Raw genomic sequence first — 16,210 nt, forward strand, 5'->3', positions numbered from 1 at the left:
TAATAATACATGACCCATGTTGAGGCATTTTCGTGCAAAGCATAACAGAGCCAGATCATCTTTAATGCTTTAATCTCTCATGTCTATAGTTTTAATACCATATATTTGACAATTGTTAGGGTTCTTTGTTATGGTTGTGTTTGTGTTTTCTGCATTTTTAATATTTTTTTGTACATATTTTGGAACTATTTAGTAACTTTATATATAAAAAGGGTCCGTGTATCTTTTGGTCATTCGACTTTCCATTTAGAAACGGGTATTAAAAAACAAAAAAAGAGTGGCGATTTGATTTTCGTTTTAAAATACAAAAATTACAATTGAAATACAACGCGATTTTCTTTTTCATGGTCAAAAACGGATGAGTAAAATTTTTTAAATGGTTTGATTTTTAAAAATGGTTTGATTTCCATAACAAAAAAAAATAATAAAATCACCAGAAAACAGAAACGAAAAAGGCCCGTTTTTTATATTCCGAGACCGGATGTGGTCATTTACATGACAAGAGCACAGGGGCGGTGCCAGAGAATTTTGATGGGAGGTGCTGAGGAGGAGTAATATACAGGTTATTATTTTTTATAATATGAATAATAAAATAAAACTCGCTCACTCGATTTGGTAATATTCTCTAATTATTTAGGCTAGTCTGTATGAAAATGGCGAATCAGCGTCGGCATTCGGCAACTTCATCTTTTCAGCCGATAGTCACCCAGCACTTAATAAATAATTAAAATGTCTTTTCCCCTGACGCATTCATAATCAATTTGCTGGTACTTTGAGGCAATTGCTTTATTCGCGAGCTTGAGGTGGAATAGGCTACTGCCAATATATTAAAGGATGATTTAGTATATGATCATTAATCAGTTTAATATAGGCTAACGTACGACTAGTTCACTAGAAATATCTTTAGTTGGGGGCAGGTCTACTTAGCACAAGTGCTCCATTTTTTAAAATAAAATGCTATAATGGCATTACAAAAAGTGTGACAGCTGCAAATTACTTCGTTATTGCACTGCATGAATTAGGCCTATGCATGCGTAAAGACTCAAATGTTCTTTAATTATTTATTTTGTTTATTTTTTTATTATCAGCTTATTTACAGTATATATAGGCTATAGCCTGCTGATCCCACGAAAAAATCTGTAGGGGGTGCTATAGGGTTGATTTTGTCTTTCTTGGGGGTGCTGAAGCACCTGCTATAGGACCTCATGAATCAGAGGTAGGCTATATAATGTAAGGGAGTATGTGGGGTCAAGATATGGGGAACATATGCACATTTTCACAGATGCTTCAAAAGATCAAAAAACAGGTCATGTGGGTTCTGCATTCATAATTCCAAAATCAAATGTATAAGAACAATAAGATATCGGATCATTTATCAGTGTATACAGTAGAGATGTTTGCAATAATTATGGCAATAAAGTGGATTAGTGAAGTTAAAATATCCAAGGCAATTATATCTTCAGATTCTAGCGCAGTCCTAATAGGTCTGAATGAGCAGAAGTCAGAAACTAGACAAGACTTGGTAATATAAATTATTCAAGAATTATTCACTTAATCAGAATAATATAAAAGTCTATTTTTTTGTGGGTTCTGGCTCATATTAGCTTAAGAGGAAATGAAAAGGCAGATGTTTTAAAAAAAAGGCCATAGAACGAAATTAAATCAATAACCAAAAATAATATTCTGAAAATATGGCAACATCAGTGGGATTCAGATATAAAAGGTAGACATTTCTTTCAAATTCAGCCAACAGTGGGTAAAGGAAGAGTGTCAGGTAGGAGTTGATCTGAAGGGATCATAATTACTAGATTAAGATTGGGGCATACAAGGTTGAACAGTGCTATGCTAAGCAAACGTCCAACAGGTCTATGTGAGGTATGTGGTGTTAATGAAACAGTTATATATTGTTGAATTAATTAAAGAATGAATTAAAGAATGAACTAATGAATAACAGTGAGCACTTTACGATAATACATTTATTATATCCAGGTAGAAATATAATGCCAGTAATGTTACATTTTTTTGGAAAGTACTGGTTTACAAGCGTATATAAGTGGTTTTATTTATTTATTTATTTATTTTTCTTTACCGCCACAAGGCTGAGTGAGGAGCTTAACACGCAGCGCCGGATGAAATTCTATGAAGCATATATGTGGGTATAAGAATAAAGAGTGATTGTATTGGTAATTTGAGTAAGAAATCATAGGGAGAGTGCCAATGGTCCTTTTGTGCGATAGGTGGCGGTAATGTTGTATTTGACTTTGTTTTATTGATTCAAAAATTGAGTTGTATTGTTAATTTATTTACATGTTTAGGCTGGTTGATGTGATTGGTGTTCATTGTTCTTGTTACAAATTTACATTCTGTTCAAATAGAGTAATCTGCTTTTCACACATTGCGCTGAGTTGTGGTTATAAGACAGAGCAATGCCTGTTTGTACGGAACCAAGTCATTGTTCACTGCTCTAGAGAACAAGTTTGAAATGTCTAAATATTGCTCAGCAAACTGATTCTCAACTTTAAGTTTGTCCTGTTCAGTTGAAAATGAATCAAATCCAAAAGTTGAATGTGTGGTCAATGGGGATCCCAGCTGTTGGCTGTAAAGGTCTGCTGCATCAACTGAATGAGGCAGCAGCTCCTGTGGGATTTTTTTGGGACATCCACAGCCAGCCAAGTCATTTGGTACACCTTTACCTGTAAAATAAAGAACAGATTGTTGGTCTTAACTTATGAATGCTTATTGTGATTATTGTAATCTTTGCAAAACTGTTTTATTTCACCTGGAATTTGGTGAGCATTCCATGACTCCACACGCCTTGTAAGACCAATCTGGCACAACTGGCCAGTCAGGTTTGACACACAGTATCTCACAAGGCTGTCGTTCATGTCTATTTCCTCTTGATCTACCAACTCCAGAAGAGCTGTCTTCAGTGGATATTTGACACGACTGTTGACTTCAGGCCAGATTCGTTATATGATTCTGAATTTGCAACAAAGGTTCATCAGTCAATCTGTTGTGGTGGTTAATGAAACATATGTTATGACCCATTTGTGGAAAAATAATTATGCAGAATTCCCAGTAAATCTGTAAATGTATCAACGCAGCAGTCATTATACACATTTACACCTGGTCCTGTGCTTAAGGACCATTTTCCCAAATGGAATGTAACATTAAAAAAAATGTAACTGGAATTTAAAGTACTGAATAAAGTCCAGTGTTGTTGTTTTTTTTTCTTTCAGCGGTTGTTTAATGTTAAGATGTAACCAGATTTAAAAAAAAATCTGTTCTTGGCCAAGGTTTTGATTTTAATTTAATGGGATATTTACCCTAAAATTCAGAAATCATAGAAATGTAAAGACAGTTTATGTCATGTAGGCAAGTAAAAAGTATGCTGCTGAAGCAAACAATAATAGTAATAATAAAAGCAGGCATACAAGTAGTGTGCAGCTGAAGCATCCACAAAAACTACATTTACATTTACATTTACGGCATTTAGCAGACACCCTTATCCAGAGTGACTTACAACTGAGCAACTGAGGGTTAAGGGCCTTGCTCAGGGGCCCAGCAGTGGCAGCTTGGTGGACCTGGGGTTCGAACCCGTGAACTTCTGATCAGTAGCCCAACACCTTAACCACTGAGCTACCACATCCCCGTAGCTACTACTGAAATGTACCCTTGTGGATGAAGTCTGTAAATAAGGCCTTCTCTCCTGATTATGGCGATGAGATGTCAGCAGCTCCTGCATGAAGAGTGTCAAATAAAACTCCTTGCCATGATCTACTCGCACCTGGGCCCATATACCATATTCAAGCAGGCCTATTGGATGAAAAAGTCAATTTTAGTAAACTTTTTAAATGTAACTGTTCCAAATCTTATTTTCTGTATAATATGGTTCATAACGGGGACACGGTGCCTTAGTGGTTAGCACGTTCGCCTAACACCTCCAAGGGATTCGATTCCCGCCTCCGCCTTGTGTGTGTGGGGTTTGCATGTTCTCCCCGTGCTTCGGGGGTTTCCTCCAGGTACTCCGGTTTCCTCCCCCGGTCCAAAGACATGCATGGTAGGTTGATTGGCATCTCTGGAAAATTGTCCGTAGTGTTTGAGTGTGTGAGTGAATGAGTGTGTGTGTGTCCTGCGATGGGTTGGCTCTCCGTCCAGGGTGTATCCTGCCTTGATGCCCGATGACGCCTGAGATAGGCACAGGCTCCCCGTGACCCGGGAATTTCGGATAAGCGGTAGAAAATGAATGAATGGTTCATAACAATGTAGGTGTTCAACAGTTTAGTCACATTCTTAGCCGTGTGTATGCAGTCCCTTTAGTGTCCACAACAAGGCATAGGCTGTTACCTGGAAACATCTTCATAGACGGCAAGGTTGTTTTTTATAGGCATTGTAGAATGAGCAACAACCTTTTTTGCTGAAGCCATCAATGGCTAAAACATGGGTGACCCCAAACAGCCAGTTTTTCGTTTTGGTCCATATGGATCTTATGGCCCATGTAACCAGCTTGATACGGGCACCCAGAAAAATAGATAAACAATGTACTGAAACTATTTCATATACAAAATCCCATTAGTCCTTTAAACACTGCATCGGTTGCAGGTTTTATAAATGTAACGATGCCTATTTGTGTTGTCCCTGTCAAATAAATTAATATAAATAATTATAATGAATAAATAAAATTAGGGTATTTGGTTTGATTATACTATACAATTGTGTAAGGTTTTTTTTTTATATCTTAGACAAGCTAAGTAACTGCAGCTAAACAACCATATAAAAATACACATTAGCTCATAATTCTCATGGAATTTTGATAATGTAAAATATTAATGTTGAGACAGTACATACCTGACGTCTTGCTTCATGGTAAGACTGATGCACAGTTCTGAGCACTGTTCCAATTCGAGTCTCTGCAGCATGCAATCCTTTCATGGCGAGATACCCCTTTATCATCCTTCTTCCATATGTAGGTCCCGTCTAGATTATAACAAATTCACATGATTTCCAGTTTCCAAAATCATACCAGCTGATATATGTTTATCATGCCATTAGACAGTGCAGCATGTGTATGTCTGTGTTAAGGGATTTGTCAGTGTTGTAAGGATTATGTTGACAGCGATTACTTACAAATAATGGTAGGCTGAGGCTATTTAGTGTGATTTATTTACTATTTGTAATAAGCGGGCATAAAAGATGCCAGTTGAAGACCCTTTGGGGATGCAGGACATATGTGTGTGCATACAGTATAGGCCTACATGTTAGTTCTCACACTCTTTCTTTCACAGACACACACACACACACTAAAAACGGGGATATATAGCAAGTACATACCTCGTGTTATAGCTTTTGCCACCTCTAACTCCAAATGCGCATCGGGGAGTCCCATCAAACTTAAGCCATTTTCAGCGCAAAATCTCCTCACATTTCTTGCAGAACATCCTCTTGCTCCCCCACTTTCGTGGGATATCTGCACAGAGATTTCTGCAGATGACAGGCCTTGTTTTGCCATATCTAATATCATAACTGAGTACGGTTCCAAAGACATTTTAGTCTGGGCTAAAGCAACATTGGCACAATCTCAAATTTGGCGCTCTTGTCATGTAAATGACCACATCCGGTCTTGGAATATAAAAAACGGGCCTTTTTTCGTTTCTGTTTTCTGGTGATTTTATTTTTTTGTCATTCAAAATAGAAAATGAAAATCAAACCGTTTTTAAAATTTTATTCATTTTGACCATGAAAAAGAAAAACGCTTTGTATTTCAATTGTAATTTTTGTATTTTAAAATGAAAATCATATTGCCACTCTTTTTTGTTTTTAATACCCGTTTCTAAATGGAAAGTCGAATGACCAAAAGATACACGGACCAAAAAGGATTAACATGTTTATTTTTACATTCTCTCTTTTTTGCATTTGTAATATTTTTTGACCCCTTAACAGATCTTTTGTCAGTTAAGTAACTTTAGATCTGATAAATAGGGGCAATTCTTTTAAAATAACTATTTACATCAACTAAAACAAACTTGTTACTTGAGTGAAGCATGAACTCTAAGAATTGGGTTTATTCTTGTAATGTTTTTTTTTTTTAAAGGGACAGTTCTTTTAAAATAACTATTTACATCAACTAGAAAAAAACCTGTTACTTGAGTGAAGCATGAACTGTAAGAATTGGGTTTTGTTAAAAAAGGGGCAGCTCATTGACTGCTAAAAACTTAACAACACCTGCCATGCTTTTTATGTAATAGCGATTCTTTTCTACCTGTTGGGGGCCGAGCAAACATGCTACGGTCTCCCCCGACACCGATCGGTGGCAAAACTCTGTCCATGAGGTTGAGGATTGTAAATATTTTTGAAGACCACGGTCATGTTCTAATGCTGCTTTCCAGTTTCGAAAACCTGTCGAAACGAACGTGTCATTTTCAGAGAAAGCAACACCGAACACTCGACACGGAAAACAAAAGCATGCATCACGATCTACAGAATATTCAAGCCACGGCCGTGACTGATACCAAGCGGCCGAAAAACATCTCTCTCTCCCTCCAAAAAGAGTTTGGGGGTATGATTTCAGAACCGGCTGTTAAGGATTCGCACTGTTTAAATCATTCGAGACAGAATTGCTGCATCTTTGAGTGGGTGTATTTGTGCTTTTGACACCATCGGAAGCTGCAGATGAACTCGACTCATCCATTTCTTCGACCTCATTGCCGCAAATGGATGAGGAGGTGGTGGCTGTGTCCTGGAGAGCTAAAGTGATTTTCATTTGTCCTTTCGGAACAAGAAATCTGTACATGTATTTTATTAGGCTATATATAGTGTGTTAATTCACTAACAGTTGTAATAAAGTTACTGTGACTGTCATTTATTGCTTTATAAGCACGTCCGTTTACCTCAAAGGTTGCGTGAATGTGAATGAATGAGCTAAGTCTGTCTGTCTGTCTAGAAGGGGAAAAAGGGGATTGGGCAGAAATTTGAAAATTGAATATCACACCAATTTTGTGATTGGCTGTTATGTGGTGTGGGGCCAGGGTGGGCCAAGCCTCTGATTGGGTGGGCTCCGTACAAGTTAGACTGAAAAGGTGAAAAAAATGGCTATCATATATAGTTCATTTTTTATAAGCAGTCAAAAAAGACAAGGTCAAGTCGACTCGGTGCTCCTAATTTGCATAGGAGGAAAATACAAGGGTTAAATAAAACAAATTATACCTCTCACTGTATCATTTTAAGTTAAGTTGAAGTGGATCTTTTTCAAAACCAACAACAAAACAACCAAAAATAATAATTTCATTCAATGAAAATCCAACTTTTCGTCTATTAACAGTTCATGCCTTGGAGTAGAAAAAGTGCTTAAAGAAAACATATATTCAACTCAGTTTGCTACACTCTGATTTACTCTGCACATTGATCTGCACATTGATCTGCACATTGATCTGCACGTTGATCACATTGATTCTTGCCTTTTATCTGGGCACACAATGTCGCAAACATTGTTGATCACACACTTTTTGACAAACTCTCCCTCATTAAAGGGCCGGGCAGATTTTGCAGTCTCTGCTTTACAGCCTTTACAGCAGCTTCACTTTTTGATTTTGCTTTCATGAACATAGTCTGCCTGGAAACCACACTTTTTTTATCTCCTCCACCTTCTGGAGCTTCTGATTTCCTGCTTTATGTTTCGTTTTATAGTGTCTTCTTATGTTATACTCTTTCGTTACATACACATTAGCTCCACACACAAGACAAACAGGTCTGTCCTTTATATTCATGAATAGATAATCTGCCTCCCACTAGTCTTGAAAGCTCCTATTGTCCATCTTTCATTTGGCCATTTTTGTGGAGGGTGGAATTAACTTGCCCGATGTGACAGTAGCATGGTTGTTAACGACTGTCAACAGAGAATGAGGGGCGCTTGCTGTTCATGACTACGTGTCTATACAGTGGCAAGGCATTCTGGGATTTGTAGTATTAGCGGAGCATGCGGCTAGCCAGCTTTAATGCACATTTGATATGATCTCGCGGGCCAAATATAATTACACTGCGGGCCACATTTGACACCCCTGCTCTATATTATTGCAGGTCTAGAACCCAGGGATGATTTCTCCTAATGACTGAAAGTAGTGCTGCCGAATTCACATTACACCACTGAGGTCATAGTGTGAACAGAGTCTGTTTTCTCTACAGCACCAGGTTTGTTTGTATCGGCGATGATCTACTGCCAGCCTGTGCTCACTCAGTCTGTATTTACTCAGGGTCTTCCTCAGTGTTCGGTTGATCTGTTTGTGTTAGTGGACCCCACAACTCATTGCCATATACAGTAGTGCAATGGGTTTAATTGCTGATTTAAATATTCTGAGCCAGATTTTAATTGGAATTGTTTTGGTTTTTTTTTGATAGCATAGTAAACCTGTTTGCTTTATCGCTGAAATGTTTAAAGATGGTTGGCTCAGATATGTTCAACCAAAAAAAAAAAAACTGACAAATATAAAAGATTTTTATCAATAGTGCTTCCTGTGCTTGATGAATATGTAGATATCTGTGACACTTCCTGTCAATTCTGATAGAGTTGTCGTACATCTGCTTCCCAGACATGCTCTCTACCGCAAAGAAAAAACACTGCCTTATGATAACATTCTACAACAAGAGATAACTGTCTAAATTTAAAGCTTTTGGTGATGAAATTTTGAAAGAAGAAAGGCTTCTTTTGGTGCTAAAATCAAACAATCAGCCAGTTTGGGAAGAGTAAAGGAGAAAAGAAAATTGGAGCACAAAGTTCAATGGGGAAAGGACAAAAATTCTCCATTTAGGAAGCCCAAGAGGAGGACAGGGCAAAGAAGGACTTAAAGAAGAAGAAAGAGACGGTGGCAATTAGTTTTGCTAATGCTTAACTAAAAAACAGCTGCGAAAGACTGCAATCTTTCTAAAGATGTGGCTGTGTTTTAGTTGTTCGTGTTAATGTTTATTGTATTTACAGCAAAAACTCATAGAGCTATTAATAATGTTGCTGTGGTTCTTGTGAAAAGTAGCTGTGTTGTAATAAACAGTTGACAAGTTGGAAAAAGGATTCTGCAGAGGAAATAAAACTCGTCACTGAGATGTGAATATGTCCCAGGAAAATCTGTATTTTAGGGAAATTACCTATTTGTCTAGAATTTGAAGAAATCTTGGATCCATTGACATACTGCTGGTAAGTTCAACAAATCAATCATCTATTAGAATTTGATGTTTAAAATTTAACTTAAGTTTGTGAATTGTTTTTTCCCCAAAAATATCACTGACTTTCTAAATGCTTTCTAATACTAGATTTTAAGATTAGATTGAATTAGGATACAATTATTTTATTGCTAGGTAATTATACAGAATTGTACATGATTTCTTTTTTTTTTTTTTTTTTTTTTTTTTAGAATAGACCTTAGAATACAATTTGTATAACTGGTTTTGGAAATTTTCTTATATACGTTGATAAAACAAATAACAGAATCCTTCTGAAGGCACGTTGAAGCTGATCTAAAGGCTTACAATGGCACCAACTTCTTTAATGAATTGAAGGAAATGAATTGCATCTTTAAATATTTGATCAGATAAAATGTGGTAAATGATGTTCACACACTTGAAGAAGACTAGATGGCTATCTTTACAGGATCTCTTCACAGAATTCTTGTAAGCGAGAAAATGAACTCAGTTGCAACTCAACGGCATTTTAGCGCTTAAAAAAGTATCCAAATACATTCGTAGAAAAGTTGCATTCAACTGAAAATTGATTAAATAGAGTGCAGTTAAGGAAATGTCTTGTGCACTTTGAAAACGTTTAAAATTTTTACTCTTTTGACTATTACGCTGCCAGTATAACACTTGCATATGTTCTCAGAGAGCTTTGGAAAACATGCCATTGTATCTTTTATCTTTCTTTTATTACAAGAACGATTTAAGACTATGTTACTACTATTCATTATACATCATTTCATTTTTTTGCTTCGTTTTATACATAGTATAGCATACTAGATGACTATAAATTCCATAATATACAAGCAATTATGTGTAAATAGATTCAAACTTAGGATACACCAGTGATAGCCAAGCTCAGAACAAGACTAAAGTTTCCTAATGTTAAGTGTTGAGAGCAGTTAATATTTCAGTGTGATTTAAGTATGTGAATTACTTTTGTTCAAGATTGAAATATTATAATTATATTTACATTAAATCGCTGTCTCCATAAATTTGGAAAAACAATGTTGTCATTGTGGATGATCAAGATTTTAAACGTTTGAATTGTTAAATGGTGTCATTTATAATGAAATGGGGTTGTGACCTGTTGATAAACATCAGCGTGGGTCTGAAGGAAAGAGTACATTTAATGTCCTTATTATTAATTCAATTTGTTCTAAAAATAAGTGGTTTGTATTGCTGTTTTTAAGAGGCTCAGTATAATTGAAGTGTAGCCATGGATATTTAAGGAACGCGTTACTGTATGGAGAGCTATATGGTAAAATTAACTAAACATTGCTATTTTTGCAGAAGAACCATAAAATGGCAGCAACTATTGGCAATGTGAGCAGGTACAGCAACTGTAGTTATAAAGTTCAAACAGAACTGGTACCTCTTAGTTTACTATAATATAGCTTTTTCTTTGCATTGCTGTTTTCAGGAGTCTCAGTAAAATGGACAGAAACAGCAGTTGTAACAGGACATTTTCTAAGGAGTTGTTACTTTCTATCTACGGTGTGGAGATGTGTGTGGCACTGGTGGGGAACATACTGGCCCTGTGTCTGCTTGTGACTAAGGAGAGAAAGAACTGGCACACAGGAGTGGTGTTCTCCTGCAACCTGATCATCAGTGACATCTTTTACACCCTCACTCTTCCTCTTCAGATCGTCTACTATTCAAGAGGAAGGGTCTGGGGATTTGGTAAAGCACTGTGCAAAATAGAGCGTTTTCTCTTCACCTGTAATCTCTACGTCAGCATTTACTTCATCATGTGCATCAGTGTTAATAGATACCTGGCCATCGTTCATCCGTTTTTCACACGCAAACACATTCGCCCAAAACACGCCAAGATTATCAGTGTGTTTGTCTGGATATTTGTTGCAAGCCTTTCATCTCCAGTCCTCTACTATTCAGGTCTGAATAATGACAGATGTTCCTTATTTTCAAATCATGGCAAATCAAACATGTCTAACTTTAGGGTGTTTATGGCTGTTACAGGCTGTTTGGTACCTTTTGTAGTTACTTTTGCATCATATATTGGTGTTTTGTGGGAGGTTTGCAAAATTACAAGTATCACTCCACTGGAGAAAAGAAAAGTTGCCCTGATTGTGGGTTTAGTCTGCTTCTTGTATGTTGTGTCTTTTTTCCCCTATCACATTCTGCAAATAAGGTTCTTTAAACTGAGGGAAGAAAATAAGACTAATTTTTATGTGCATACTGGATACCAAGTGTCAAAGGCATTAGCCTGCCTGAACATGTGCCTTCATCCCATCCTGTACATGGCTGTGTTTGACAGTACCGGGGCTGTGTGCTGCAGAAGGAGCTCAAAATAATACAACCTTTTTTGTTCATAATAGGTTTAATCATGCTATTTTTTTCAGGGCCCACTGTGATATTCTATAAGTCCATTAAGACTGTAGCAAAGCTAAGCTGAAGTTGAACCTAAATTTATTACCATGCTAAATTCCATCACATTGAAATATTTAACAGCTTTGTAAACATAATTTCATTTTTTAGGATTTCTATTTTAAACAGTTATTGCAGGTTAAATAAGAAGAGCGGAAAATTCTGAATGCTTACCAAGTCAAAAGTGTGTAAAATAATCCTCCAAATGTGTAGCAGTAAAACTACTACACAGCCAGCAGTGGTGCTTTGTCTAGAAACTGACTCATTTCAAAAACGAGACCACAATATGGTGTTACAGATGTAGTGCAAGCACCAGAGACACTTTTGACACTTTTGACTTCACATTTTTCTTAGTGCATAAAAGTGTTAATTGTAGTGCAGCTGAAATATACAATCGTATCTGTCGCCATGTACAAACTTTACAAAATTATCAAGCTGAGATATTACAACAGCTGCTTCTCTAACTGTAAAGCCTTGTAATGGCAATTTAATAAATAAATGATATATTCCTCCATTACTGTCTGCAATATGCTTAAAGATGTACTTTATATGTGTAAAACAATCATGTAAATGCTTCTTGAATATTCTGTAAACAATATAAACGAGAAGTGTTTTAGGATTGTTTTCTGTACATTGTCGTGTCTCGTTTATTTATTTATTTATTTATTGTGGTTGATTGGCCTTGAGGTTTATATTGAACAGGAACTTTAACCCACATCCTGTAAGGGTAGCTGTCACAGAATCTGAAAATATACTGTGTAACAGTAATAATGTTGAGTTAGTCAGTCTTATATTATACACTTATAATAGTTATACTATAGTAGTTATAATAATGTTTATCTTTCCAAGGAAGAATCTATTTTCTTTAAACTTTCAGTGTTTTGTATGTGGAATATACTGATATAAGATCAATGTAAGTAAGTAATAAAAAAAAACATATCCTACATTTTACATATTTATGGTTACATTTCATGTTATGGAGCATTATCACTCAGAATTATTATCAGTCTTGCTATTTATGTTTTTTAATTGGCAAAAGATTTGTGGACACCTGACCATTACACTCATATGTGATTTATAAACACGTATGCTTGACAACCTTTGAGTTGATGATATCAATAGAGCAACAATATGCAGTTTTAACATACAGTACACTATAAGCGCAGAACACAGGTAAATGTTAAGAGCACTTACTGCATTGGCTGGACAATCGGAACAAGAATCTGTTCAAAGTTTCACACTGTGCATCTTGAGAACAACAACAGGCATTGCTTCTGATGCTAGTTTAGCCCTGATGGTAATTAACTATAATGTTTTAATAGGTAACCTTGTTTGTCACATATAAATTCACAAAACTTCCACTACATCTTCAAAAGAACCTGGGAAAACAGAGCATAAGAAAACATTTCGATTACCAAATCACGTTAATGAACATCTGCTAATGACTACATCTTTTAAACAGTTTAAGTGGCTACTACAAACAAAAAATATTAAAAGTTTTAAAAGAAACTTTAAGAAACACGTTTTGAACTGTTATTTTAATACACCAGAGACATATGCTAGCGTTAGCGAAAAGCATCAATCGTCACACTAAGTTAACTTATTAACATTTAACTAACATCGTTTTAGGGTAATCATTTATTGCCAGAAAGAATAGACTATTTACACTCACCGTTTCAAAGTGCTTTCAAAAATCCACGGTTTGCGCACCGAGGACCAGACAGCGCAATGTCACGTCCTGTTTCAGGCCCCCCCCCCTCGCCTTCACTCACTGCCCCGCTCCTCGCCTCAAATATCATTATGTTGGCTTTGTAGAAGCCAACATTCTGATTTCCGTTATAAGCTTATTATTATTATTATTATTATTATTATTATTATTATTATTAGACAAAAATTTATTTAAAAAAATGCGGCCTAGGGCATTCAAGCCACATGCACCAAATTCGGATATTTCGTAGACCCTGGTCTGAAGTTTGTTGCTTCTATTTTTCTAAGTGATCGGAATTCCGGCATTCCCGGTATGGAAGCTCAAAGTGGCCTTTTTTCCCATAGACTTCCATTCTAAATTTTAGAGGTTTATAACTCGGCAAGTTTTCGAGCGATTTACACCGAACTCGGACAGGTTCTTTAGGGCCTTACTCCGGACCAAATTTTTATTGCGTAGTTCTGATGGAATTTTCGGTTTTCCCGTAGTCGACGGGCGAACATCCCATAGACTTGAATAGGGAATTCCGAGAAGTCCTCTAAGCTCTCACACACGCAATACATCCAACATTAAGAATTGCATGTACTGTTCTATGCAGTATAATAAGTAGAATCCCATAATGACTGCAGTATTGACATGAAATGTCCAAACCCTCAGTAGCCACTTTTTGCCAAAAGTATTGGCACCCCACCGGGTATTCTGGTGACGTCACTCGACACCACATGGCGTCACGTGTAGCCCCGCCCCCAAAACAAGCGAAATAAAAAATTTGCACAACATGGACATGTGACATATCAAAACACTCAGCACAATGAGGGGAACTGCCCCACGGGTATTATGGTCACGTCACGTGACGTCACGTGTAGCCCCGCCCCCAAAACAAGTAAAATCAAAAATTTGCACAACATGGACATGTGACATATCAAAACACTCAGCACATTGAGGGGAACTGCCCCACAGGTATTCTGGTCACGTCACGTGACGTCACGTGTAGCCCCGCCCCCAAAACAAGCAAAATCAAAAATTTGCACAACATGGACATGTGACATATCAAAACACTCAGCACAATGAGGGGAACTGCCCCACGGGTATTCTGGTCACGTCACTCGACACCACGTGATGTCACATGTAACCCCGCCCCAAAAACAAGCAAAATTAAAAATTTGCACAACATGGACATGTGACATATCAACACACTCAGCACAATGAGGGGAACTGCCCCACGGGTATTATGGTCACGTCACGTGAAGTCACGTGACGTCACGTGAAGTCACGTGAAAATTAAAAATTTGCACAACATGGACATGTGACATATCAAAACACTCAGCACAATGAGGGGAACTGCCCCACGGGTATTCTGGTCACGTCACGTGACGTCACGTGTAGCCCCGCCCCCAAAACTAGCGAAATCAAAAAAAATTTTGTCACATGTCCACAACATGGACATGTGACATATCAAAACACTCAGCACAATGAGCAGAACTGCCCAACGGGTGTTCTGGTCACGTCACGTGACGTCACCTGAGGTCACGTGACATCACGTGAAAATTAAAAATTTGCCCAAAATGGACATGTGACATATCAAAACACTCAGCACAATGAGGGGAACTGCCCCATGGGTATTTGGATCACGTCACATGCTCATGTCTGCTCACTTCCAAAAGTATTGGCACCCTAGCAGTCCAGTAGCTTTCACAATTTCCTCCAAAATGCACCGGCCTTTGCAAATACTTGCACCGTCAAAGCCAACATCAAAGTTTGTCGCGACGAACTTTACAAATCTAGTTTTATTTTGTTTAGTTAATTTCTTATAATTTTATTTTTGTTTATCATCTTCTTCTTTCGGCTTTTCCTTTCAGGGGTCGCCACAGCGAATCACCTCTCTCCACCTATCCCTATCTTCTGCATCCTCAACACTAAAACCATTTTAATCTGGCCTCCCTAACTTTGTCTCCCAAATGTCCAACATGAGCTGTCCCTCTGATGTACTCGTTCCTAATCCTGTCCAACCTTGTCAGTCCCAAAGCGTACCTCAACATCTTCAGTTCGGCTACCTCTAGCTCTGACTCCAGTCTCTTCTTCAGTGACACTGTCTTTAAACCATACAGCATGGTCGGTCTCACCACTGTCCTGTACACCTTCCCCTTGATTCTCGCTGATATTTTCCTATCACACAGTACCCCTGACACCTTTCTCCACCCACTCCAACCTGCCTGCACTCGCTTCTTTACTTCTTTCCCACTCTCTCCATTATTATCTCCATTGGACTGTTGACCCTAAGTACTTAAACTCCTGTACCTTCTTCACCTCTTCACCCTGTAACCTTACTGTTCCACTTCCCTCCCTTTCATTCACACACATGTACTCAGTCTTACTACGACTGACTTTCATTCCTCTTCTCTCCAGCGCAAACCTCCACTTCTCCGGGTTTTCCTACACCTGCTCCCTGCTCTCACTACAGATCACAATGTCATCTGCAAACATCATCATCCAAGGAGACTCCTGTCTGACTTCCTCTGAAAACTGGTCCATCACTAAAGCAAACAGGAAGGGGCTCAGAGCTAATCCCTGATGCAGTCCCACCTCCACTTTGAACTCCTCTGTTTGACCTACAGCACACCTCACCACTGTCCTGCTCCTCTCATACATGTCCTGCACCACTCTAACATACTTCTCTGCTACTCCTGACTTCCTCATACAGTACCACAGCTCTTCTCTTGGCACCCTGTCATATGCTTTCTCCAAGTCTACAAACACACAGTGCAACTCCCTCTGACCATCCCTATACTTCTCCATCAACATTCTCAGAGCAAAAATTGAATCTGTTGTGCTCTTTCTGGGCATGAAGCCATACTGCTGCTCACAAATTTCCACCACCTTCCTTAAACTAGCTTCCACTAC

At 37.8% G+C, this 16,210-nt stretch overlaps 1 protein-coding gene and 1 long non-coding RNA gene across 7 annotated transcripts in view; one reads left to right on the forward strand and one right to left on the reverse strand.

Moving 5' to 3' along the window:
- LOC113648120 (P2Y purinoceptor 11-like) overlaps window positions 1–12,118 on the forward strand; it is a 74,813-nt gene extending 62,695 nt beyond the window's left edge. The window contains exons 1-2 of one of the 2 annotated variants that reach the window (XM_027155182.2): window positions 8,937–9,181; window positions 10,640–12,118. In XM_027155182.2, coding sequence (XP_027010983.2) covers window positions 10,653–11,531 — 879 coding nt within the window. In that variant the 5' untranslated portion in view covers window positions 8,937–9,181; window positions 10,640–10,652 and the 3' untranslated portion in view covers window positions 11,532–12,118. Of the gene's footprint in view, window positions 1–8,936; window positions 9,182–10,639 lie in introns of those variants that run through there. The other variant, XM_047807686.1, reaches the window with a different exon arrangement.
- On the reverse strand, window positions 1,955–13,345 carry LOC113648121. Of its 5 annotated transcripts, XR_003441828.2 has the most exons (8): window positions 13,277–13,345; window positions 12,799–12,983; window positions 11,779–12,358; window positions 5,332–5,467; window positions 4,849–4,977; window positions 3,674–3,816; window positions 2,780–3,010; window positions 1,955–2,693 (listed from the first exon to the last, which is right to left on the reverse strand). It is a non-coding gene; the product is annotated as an uncharacterized LOC113648121 (long non-coding RNA). The 5 variants fall into 5 exon arrangements; XR_003441829.2 differs by lacking the exon at window positions 11,779–12,358; XR_007139360.1 differs by lacking the exon at window positions 11,779–12,358 and having other exon boundaries at window positions 5,332–5,481.
- Between the last annotated feature and the right edge of the window lie 2,865 nt (window positions 13,346–16,210).

This window comes from Tachysurus fulvidraco, chromosome 24 (assembly GCF_022655615.1).
Source record: "Tachysurus fulvidraco isolate hzauxx_2018 chromosome 24, HZAU_PFXX_2.0, whole genome shotgun sequence".
Taxonomy (NCBI): Eukaryota; Metazoa; Chordata; class Actinopteri; order Siluriformes; family Bagridae; genus Tachysurus; species Tachysurus fulvidraco.